We start from the raw sequence: 10,124 nt of genomic DNA, 5'->3' as shown, positions 1-10,124 counted from the left end.
ATTTGATAATAATCAACATTAATATTTCAAGGCAATGGCATGACTTGCAAAGTCAAAATGCAGTGTATTGATCTATTCTTGGCAAGGAATAGTGGAACAACAAAGAGACAAAAGAGAGGAAAAACAAATACAAATGCATAAGGAGGCATTATGATGTGATATCCACGTGTTCAACAAGAAATAAAGCACTAATATTTTTACAACAATTTTCACTTATAGTGATGGCCATTAGTCTTGAACACGTAATCTGTGTAATCAAACTGCAATTTGATGGAATTTAGTATGGTCATTATACTTCAAGCCCTGTCTTTAATATTCATAGGGTTATATTTTGACAAAGTCTTGAAGTAGGGGGCATTTGTAGGCATATAAAATTTATTAAAATTAAATCCATAAAATAATTTGGATTATATTTTAAAATTCAAGACATACTAGTCCAAATAAATACTACGGGCTAATATAATTGAATTAATTATATAAGTCCAATATAAATGAATTAAATAAATAAGTCTTAATCCATTGGGCTAGCCCATTTAATTGGGCTAAAATGATGAGCCCACTTTATTAAGCCCAAGATGTCATCTTCCTAGAGGCCCAGTTTGATGTCACGTGTCAAATGACGTGGCGCGCCAAGTCAAACGGAAGAGCCAATAGGATCATGCCACATGTCAAAATGACAAGGCATGCCAGGTCACACTAAAAGGCCAATGAAATCGCGCCACGTGTGCAAGTGACATGTTCTGGCCAATCAAATGCGGCCATGTCACACTTCAATTTGATTGGTCGGAAAGAGTTTGTTTTTATCATAACTCTTCCCTCCCACAACTATAAATAGGGGTCTTCATAACTCAGAAAAGAGACCATAAGTTATAACAAGAAGCAAGAGAGAGCTCGTGGATCAAACACCCGCAAATTCCTCCACAAGTTTCAAACTTCAAGCAATCAAGTTCAAGTTCAAGTTCAACAAATCAAGTTCAAGCTCAAGAACGAAGAACAAATCAAGTTCAAGCTCAAAAACGAAGAACGAATCAAGATCAAGTTCAAGCTCAAGAACAAGATCATCGTTCGTGGCAACAAACATAGATTCAAGATCAAGCTCAAAGGCCCTTGAATTTATTTACTATTGAAAAGAAGAATCAGAGGAATCATAGAGATTGTACACTTAAATATTCGAAATAAAATACTACGATTGTTGTGATATTTTTCGGTCTTGATTTTATTTTCTCGAACCAAATTTATTGTTTACACATATAACAACTTGAAAATCTAAATATTGTTGAAGGATAGAACTTAAAAAATATAAGCACGCTACTATCAATTATGATTTTTAAATCATCACAAAAGATAACATGCAATGAAAACCCAAAAATACATTCAAAATGATATTAAAGCAAGTGAGTGAGAGAATTTACAATTGAAAGATGGGCCATCCATGATATATTTTCTTCAAATAATGATTTAAAATTAGAATTGAAACTATATATTTGGTATTGAAGTGTTATTATTCAAGTGAAATTAATATTTAAACTATTCTAATATTGGCCAACTCTATAATTCTATATATTTGAAAAATAATTAACTTTTTCAATGTAAAATCTATATTAAATGGTAAAAAGTCGATCAACATTTCTTGTTCGGACACATGTATTTCCTCTCACATTTAAAGGGTGCATCCCTTGGACTATCACATAACAATTATAATCATTTCTGTGTCATTATCATCTAAAATGACTGGATATTTATTGTGTTTTTTTTATGATTCTTTAAAGAGTCTTCAAATTAATACTGAAAAAATTGAATATTTCTTTTAGAGAAATGAAGAGGCTGATCATATAGTTTCAATTATTTGATGGGATGGTTAAGGAACGTAAAATCTGAAAATGACTAATATCAAATAAATATTTTATAATAAACAAATTAGTATAAAAATTTTATAGAGAGCCAATTGTAGAAATTGATGAAAAATGAAAAAGAAATTAATGTCAGCTTATTTTAAATACATTTTGTCTTCTATTAAATCGCCTTTGTTTCTTCAAGTTTGGAATTTAATAATTTAACTCTTAACAGTTTATTGTAAGAGATTTTGCTCGATTTTCTGACTTCTTTCATAACATGTGGTCTTTATGGAAATAATTTATATACTCTAAGATTGTGTCAATTGAAGCATTTCACTCGATTTTCGGATTTCTTTCATCACTAATGTTCTTTATGAAAATAATTTATATACCTTAAGAATTGTGTCAACTGGAAAATGATTTCACTTCTATGATGAATTTGAAAAAAAGAATTGGTTTATTAAAATTCTTAATGTTACCTTATACTAAATTTTAAATATTTAATTCTAATTAGATTTTTTAATAAGAATTCTCTTTTTCAAATAGTTAAAAAATCGAATTGGTGGAAAACATCCATGGAAGACATGCAATTTAAAGAAAAGGAAAACTCTTGTAAATCTGAAACAATTAACAATCATTATATACCAAAAAATCTAAAATTCAAATAATTTCTTAGGAACTACAATTATTTTTTAAATCAAAAAACTACTTATATTTAGCTTAATTTATCATTATTTTAAAAAGTTTAAAAAAGAGTTTTTCTTTCTCACTTTTTGTGTACTTTTTTTTACTTCATCCATACTTTTTCACTTTTTCTGAAGTGTGGGGCAAACGGCGCCCTCTACTTCTACTTCTAACTAAAGGCGAACAATCGGCACTGCAAGCAAATAGAAAGCCCACGCCAAAAATCGTAAATTATCTTATTGGAATCACTGATAATTAATGAGTTATAATTGATGTTCTCAACATTTGAATAAATATACTCCATCTGTTCCAGTTATGTGAACCTATTTCCTTTTTGGTCCGTTCCAAAAAGAATGACCCCTTTCTAGTAACAATTTAGCTTAAACTTATAATTTTACCCTTAATGAGAAGCTTTTATCACCACACAAATGCTCTGGGTCCCTTTTTGACTNTAGAGTTTTATCTGATGAGTGTTTGTATTAGGTTTTTTATAAATCAACATATTGCTTAATACTATTTATATAATATTTTAAAATAGTGTATTTATTGATTTGTATACACGCGCAAAGCGCGTACTCTAAGACTACGCGCAAAGCTAGCCGGGTCGTCACATCACATCTCCAAGAACCCCATACTTTCTTTTTCTGTGATATTTTTAATTCTCTCCTTCATTTTTCAACTATTATTTTTATATAATTTATGTGTACTATTTGTCTCACTTATGGGATTATACTGGGTTATTATTGTTGTTGTTGTTATTGTCGTTGTATGTGCACTATTTGATAATATAATTTGAGTTTAATTACTTCAAGACTTTTACTCACGTGTAAGCATACTTTGTCGTTTGGATCCATACCTTAAAAAAATATGTTACCAAAAATTTCACACTTTATGTTGTTTCTTATGGCTCTATAAATTAAAATATTAATTGATTTCAAAATTCTAAATATTAAGATTTTCTACATTAGTTCAAATAAGGAAATAATTAAATATGCAATATTTTAGTTGACTTTAAAGATCTAAATATTAGGAAAATAATTAAATGACTAATTTATCCAATATAAACAAGGCGAATGCCATTTTGCTAAGGCCTTCGTACTTTTAGTATAGTATAGATTCTTTCCTTAAGTTAATTGCTTAAAATTATGTTGAATTTAAGATGAGTTCGTTGACTTTGTAATGTCACTTCATTGAAAAGTTATATGGCCAGTGAAGTGAATAAAATTTTATAATTAAGTTCGGAGCTGAGAATGGTAACAAAGAAGCGCCTGTAGCTCAGTGGATAGAGCGTCTGTTTCCTAAGCAGAAGGTCGTAGGTTCGACCCCTACCTGGCGCGTTAGATTTTTTGTTACAGCTTTCCTAACTTGGCCTTTTCTTTTCTGTGCAGAACTATTGCCCTATAATCGCCTGTTTATTGGGAAAAAAGTTTGGAGTCCAATTTTTTTTCGAATTTTTCTCCTCTTTATCGAGTAATCAATTAGAACGAAACGTTTCACATTTTTATGTAGAGTACAGATGCATAGATATGAATGATCGATATTTCGAGACTAATTTGCTTATAAATTGAACCGATTGAAACATAGATATGATCTGCTCAGGTCTATTACGAAATCCTTTTAAATCTATGGGCCAGCCAGACCTAACCATTTAAAGGAGCATTTAAAAGGCATTTGGATGCACGAAACATTCTGTAATCATTTGGAGTAGGCCGCAGAACCTACCCTGATGCAAGTATGTTGCTAATTCTACAGTTCGGGCCCGTAACAACTTGCAGATATATTGTATTCACTAAGCTCCTAGTAGAATAGAGAGGAATCACTACGGATTTTTTTTGATTAGACAGATTTAAGTGGCTTATTTTGGTACAAACAGCAGCTAGATTTTATGTGTGATTCCGTAGAGCATCTAGCATCAAACAAGGCTTGCAAGATACATTACATTATAGATGGTAGTCAATCACAAAAAATAATCAGATTGAAGTTGTGTTTCGCCAAAAGACTCAGAGACTTCTCCTCGTACACCTTCGATGCGTATTCAAAACCATTAAACTTGTGGTCCTAAACATTTTATTAGTTGAACTTCACAACTGACTTCTGTGAATCTTTCATTTCCAATTCGTATGTCAATTTGGTGAAATTTTGTTTAGCATTTTGGAAGATCACTTGGAGGAGGTAGGATTGATTGATTAGGGCCTTTTCCATTTTCCACCAGGAATCCCATCTTAAGTCCCCATGTTGTATGAACCTCCAAATGACAGTGCAAAAACCAAACACCTACATATCAAAAATACAGATTACAAACAAATGAAAGCCACTCTAAAAGGACAAATAATTAACCATAAAAATGAAAGTAAAAAGAAAATTTACCAGGATTATCTGCTCGGAATCTAATGGCAGTCCATCCGGCAGTTGGTACACTCATAGTATTCCTCTCAACAGGATCCACTAAGTTGAACTTCTTTGGATCACTTTTAGGATCATAATTTCCAACTCCTTTCCCAACAACAAAGAAATTAAATCCGTGTAGATGTGTTGGATGGCTCTCTGGTGCTATGATAGAAGTTCCTTGGAGCACTACCTGGACAGTTGAATTAAATTCAACTTTGTAAACTTTTGTACCATTTTGAGTCTGCAAATTTGTTGGTGGAGTGCCAGTATAGTTGAAAGGTATTGCTGGATTTCCAGGGAAATCCGCGGTGTAGACACCACTTATGTTATAGTAATGTGCTTGGAGGATAGCAGTAGTAGGCATGACAAAGGTAACATTATTGATAGCTGCCACAACTCTGCTTCCATTTTGGCATGTAGAACAAGGATTAACACCGATACCCATAGTTAGAAGCAACGAATGATCAATTGTCAATGGGACATTAGCAGGGTATTTTTTCGAGTTCAGGCTCCTCAGGGAGTCTACAAAAATGTTGGTTACTGGGGTAGCATTTCGAGATGGAATGGTAGTGAGAGCAGTAGGGGAAAGTGCATCAGTTCCTTGATAGTGGACCGTTCCGGTTGCAGTTAGATTATCAGTGGCTACTATGGTGTCCATAAAAGGAGATACGGCTATTAAATACTTGCCAGCACTCTGATCAGCAGTGAGAATGGCATTTGTCGTCTGTCCTGGAGCGATGAAAATGGTGTCGGCCTTGAAGGGTTTAACGTACGATGCATCGACCTCAACAACAGTCAAATTGTGCCCTGCAATCTTGAAAAAGAGCTCTTCGTTCAATGCTGCATTAATAATACGGAGCAAGTAGGTCTTGCCACTCTCCACATGTAGGGTGTAACCTGCATATTACCCATAACCCTGGTCAGCAGATATCATTTTTGATCCTTCATCAGGCCATTAAGTGCAAATAATCTTTTTATCTTTGGTACATTATTAAAAAGAGGAATATCTCTAAATTTATTTGATTAACATAAACAAGACTAGGTAAAGTACCCTTTGAAGAACAATTTGGTGCAGGTCCAGGATGACCATTGATGGTGTGTACATCTGATACATTGGGAGCCACTCCCATTTTCATGGCTTGATTGATTACTGCCTCAACATCTGAATTCCACCATTCTCCTGCAATTCAAGACTTCCATTATTAAATTGTCCTGATGTTTTTAAATATATAGCATGGATCTTCTGCTTTTCTGCATATATCAGCTACAAGCAGAGACCATATTAATCATTTAGCAAACTGGAGTAAAATGTACCTAATATTATAATTTCTTCCTTTTGTGGCTTGGGGAATGGATAAGGAATGCGTCGTTTGGGCAAGATGACGATGGCACCATGTACCGTTGCCCTTTGCCAGTTGATATGTGCATGCCAAAGAAGGGTACCTCTTTGCCCAGTGAGGGTGAAGTTGTAGAGATAGCTTTGCCCTGTCTGTATTGGGCACTGAGTAATATATGCTGGCCCGTCGGACCATCCTGTCCGAAGTTGTCTCACTCCATGCCTGAAATTTCCCCATTATGAATTTAGCATCACATTACTACCTTCTTGTTTGTTTATGTCATATTTATATGATCCGCGATAAAGTCAGTTGTTGTTTTTTCCCATTTAAGATGGCTAAAATAGTTTTGATATATCATACCAATGGATGGTAACATTGTCTTGGACATGGTTGACAACCCTTACAAGCACTGTATCATCTTCTCTAGTATAGAGAGTTGGCCCTGGAAATTTTCCATTTACAGTGATAATGGGCTTAGTTGCACACAATCTTGTTGCATTTTTCTTCACCACCTACATAAAGTAGATCATAATGCTGAAAATTTATCTTCATGCTCAAATTTTAAGTTTGAAGTTCCTAGTTGCTGATCATTTTAACAGAGTAAGGTAATTAATAAGATATAGTATAATTTATGTAGTGCACTTACAGTGAACTTGTAATGACGAACAATCGACTCCACAAATGCAGGACAAAATGAAGTTGCAAGAGTCACCAGAACAACAGCTCGAATCAAAGACGCCATGTTTTCGTCTGTTTTTCTCTAAGTGTCACTCCTTTTACACAGAAAATTGACCAAGATGACATTATAAAGGAATAGAGTATATTGATGCTACGTCGTTTTACCCGGTTAGGTGAGTGAACAAGTCCAGGTATGCACATTTAGCCTCAAAGTTTTCTTGCATATTACATAAAGTAGTCTTTTGATCTATGAATCCAGGCTCCTTTGGCATATACGGGATCACTAATTCTTCTTTGAAATCATACCATCACAGAGTAGTACGTATTCCAGCACATATATTTGGGTCAAATTCGTGGTTGATTGCTCAACTGTTTCAGTCATTTTGCATTTAAACAGAAGCAATCTTCAAACTATGTTTTGAATGTGGATAGTTACTTGGAGAACGATTAATTAAGGAAAGCAACTCTAGTTTGTATTTCATCTTAAACACTAGACAAGATCAGAACCCTTGTATTCTTTATATATTACGTAGTACAATAGCCTCAACTGAAGCTAGTATTTTTTGACACCATAACGTGAAAAACTACTAAATTTTCAACATATATTAAACCCTAAAACCCATAATTTCAGAAGTACAAATTCAGTTTAAGAACCTTAAAAGTTGAACCGATCAAATTTAAATTTTAAATTTGTCTCTGGCGAGGGCCATAATGCATAATATGAAGTAGTTATACTGCATAGAAGATGGTGAAATGAAACTACACAATGGTATGTAAATACTAATTCATCTAGAAGATTGTTAATGATGAAGCAGTCTATTAGTTGAGAAATAGTTTTCATTGATTAGGAAAATCCTTCTACATTTGCGGTTTAAATGCTCTAAATGAGGATTTGCTGGAAAATTAGATGTGTAATACAGTAACAACTCACCCCCTGCCTCCCCCCCCCCCCCCCCAAAAAAAAAAAATCAACTTTTGTTCTCCTCATTATCTTTAATGATACAGAATAAAATTGGAAGCCATCTTCGTCTTTTCTACACGATAAATATAGATGTGAAAAAACACTAAAATTTTAATGATTATTAAATTCTGAACCGTAATTTAATTTATTACACGATAAATTTCATTTATTTTGGCATCTGTTAAAGCACGCAGCAAAAATATGTTCAATTTATTCTCCAGTACAGTCACTTCTGAAAGGAGGCATCAATAGCAAACTTAATTCTAGTAATACAAGATTTATAAAGAAATCCCAAGTAATCTATAATTGTGTCCTCTGATGCACCTTCCAGTGGATTTATTTCAAATGTCCAGTTGACAAGAGTTGTATTATCTTCATAATCAAAGAGTTTTAGCGAATTTGTTGATCCATCAAGACCTACATTGCTTGCTTCCATTTTGTAAACATAACTATGTGATGAAATGTCCATAGAAATTAGTTTTTCCTTAATCCAGGACCTGTCTCCATCCTTTTGAGGAAACATGAAACCAGAAACTAGCCGAACGTAGCCTGGAATTCCTTCTTCTCCAGCTAAATCAGTGCATCTTTCCACCATTGGCATCCATTCGGACAGTCTACTACTTTGTGATACTAAGTTCCACACTTGGTCGATTGGAGCTTCTACTAATCCTCCAACTGATCCGCGCCATTTCTCTTTTCCTGCCTCGTTCTTCTGTAGAAAACTGGAACAGTTAACAGATGAACTTTAACTACTATATTAAGTATATAGAAACAAGAAATAGAATAACAACAAAGTCAACAGAGAAATTAATAAGAGACTGCTGTTTAAAAGAATTAAAGAAAGACTGAACCTGATATTTCCTTACTGAAAAGAAATTCAAAATATACAGTTTTTCCCCCTCGCACGGTTAAATATTTGGAATTAAGGGAACAGATAATTGATTTGACTAAATTCAACACGCCTTAAGTCATTTGCAAATATCTATTACACTAACCATGTTGGGGCTAAGAAAAACAAAGGATGTTGTACCATTTCCATCTGTTTCTTGATCAATCAGTAGTTCATTCCTTTTTTGAATGTAGCAGATCCAGCAGCTGCCTTTGGTCTGAATTGCTAAACAACCAATGGTCTCCCTTAAGGAGAAAGTTTCAAATAAGCTGCGAAGAATTGCTGTTTCTTAATGATAGTATAATAGTTCCAAAGTTTTCTTGTTATGGTATCCTAAGAAAGAATGAAATCTTTCGAGCTTGGACTACGTTTACAAGGAGTTTGAGATTAAAATTAGATAACTTCAAGGCCAAGTTTCTTAGCCACAAGTTAGTGCTTCTGTGTGAAATGACTTTTAGCATTAGGTGAGTCCTCTTGCTATATTTTTCATTAACATATGCTAATTTTGCTCGATTATATAGAAGCTTCATTCTTCTTCAGGAAAAATAGCTAAATCTATGCCTAGTGGTGGCAAAATGGTTAAAAGAAAACGGTTAATCAACCATATTATCCACTAAAAAAGGGTTGATAATGAACTTTTAAAAATGGGTCAAATATGGATAATGGATAACCAATGGATAACTAATGGGTTTAATTTTTACATTTGTAAAGGTAAAAATAGCACGGTCTAGCCAGTTTTCGGACTGGTCATTCAAAAATAGCCAGCTTTTACCAAGTCAATGAAAAATAGCCACTATTTTGCTGCAGCAGAGACCGGTCCATCATAATATACTCGAGTTCGGTGCACCTGTGTATGAACTTCCAGCATATTATGCTGGACCGGTATACTTTGCTGGCTCCAGTATATTATACTGGACCGGTCTCTGTTGCAGCAAAATAGTGGCTCCAAACTCCAGTATATTATGCTGGACCGGTATATTATATTGGAACTCCAGTATATTAGACTGGAGTTCCAGTATAATATATTGGAACTCTAGTATATTATGCTGGAGTATTTTTCCGGATTTTGAACAGTGTTTCGTTCAGATTTACCTTTATATGAAAAGTGGCTAAATTTCGATTACCTTTGAAATTGTGACTATTTTTGAATTTCTCCCGTTGTTATACCATGCCAAAACCCCTAATTAGTTCATATCTAATTTCAGCTTAATCATGATAAGTACATTTCAAAAAGGGGAAAAAAAAACGAATTACGGCTGAAAAAAAACTAATAAAATAAACGTAATAGCAGAACTTAGAATAGCTCGAATAAAGAAATTACATATCTCTTCGTCCTCTATTTTTGGTTACTT

General features: G+C 33.7%; 2 protein-coding genes and 1 non-coding gene across 3 annotated transcripts; 1 reads left to right on the top strand and 2 right to left on the bottom strand.

The window, feature by feature from the left end:
* Positions 1 to 3,783: 3,783 nt before the first annotated feature.
* On the top strand, positions 3,784 to 3,856 carry TRNAR-CCU. Its single transcript has one exon. It is a non-coding gene; the product is annotated as a tRNA-Arg (tRNA).
* A 469-nt stretch (positions 3,857 to 4,325) lies between these two features.
* Positions 4,326 to 7,016, bottom strand: LOC109215165 (laccase-4-like). Its single transcript, XM_019379185.1, has 6 exons — positions 6,891 to 7,016; positions 6,605 to 6,756; positions 6,222 to 6,466; positions 5,959 to 6,087; positions 4,887 to 5,804; positions 4,326 to 4,793 (listed from the first exon to the last, which is right to left on the bottom strand). The coding sequence occupies exons 1-6, from the start codon at positions 6,984 to 6,986 to the stop codon at positions 4,663 to 4,665; spliced, it is 1,671 nt and encodes a 556-aa protein (XP_019234730.1). The 5' UTR covers positions 6,987 to 7,016; the 3' UTR covers positions 4,326 to 4,662.
* Positions 7,017 to 8,109: 1,093 nt separating this feature from the next.
* On the bottom strand, positions 8,110 to 8,605 carry LOC109215161 (the record flags this gene model as incomplete). The annotated part of the gene is made up of 1 exon (XM_019379180.1): positions 8,110 to 8,605. A coding segment is annotated over one exon (496 nt), but the record flags the coding sequence as incomplete, so codon positions are not given.
* Positions 8,606 to 10,124: the final 1,519 nt, after the last annotated feature.

Source organism: Nicotiana attenuata, unplaced genomic scaffold (assembly GCF_001879085.1).
Source record: "Nicotiana attenuata strain UT unplaced genomic scaffold, NIATTr2, whole genome shotgun sequence".
NCBI classification, from domain to species: domain Eukaryota; kingdom Viridiplantae; phylum Streptophyta; class Magnoliopsida; order Solanales; family Solanaceae; genus Nicotiana; species Nicotiana attenuata.
Note: the sequence above shows the minus strand (reverse complement) of the source record. Positions and strands in the feature narration are given on the sequence as shown.

Bases quoted from the DNA above. Each gene is read 5' to 3' on its own strand.
- LOC109215165 (XM_019379185.1), bottom strand. From the start codon at position 6,986: ATGGCGTCTTTGATTCGAGCTGTTGTTCTGGTGACTCTTGCAACTTCA. The intron at 6,757-6,890 runs GTAAGTGCACTA...TACTTTATGTAG, and splicing joins TTCGTCATTACAAGTTCACT to GTGGTGAAGAAAAATGCAAC. The intron at 4,794-4,886 runs GTAAATTTTCTT...TTTGATATGTAG, and splicing joins ATTCCGAGCAGATAATCCTG to GTGTTTGGTTTTTGCACTGT.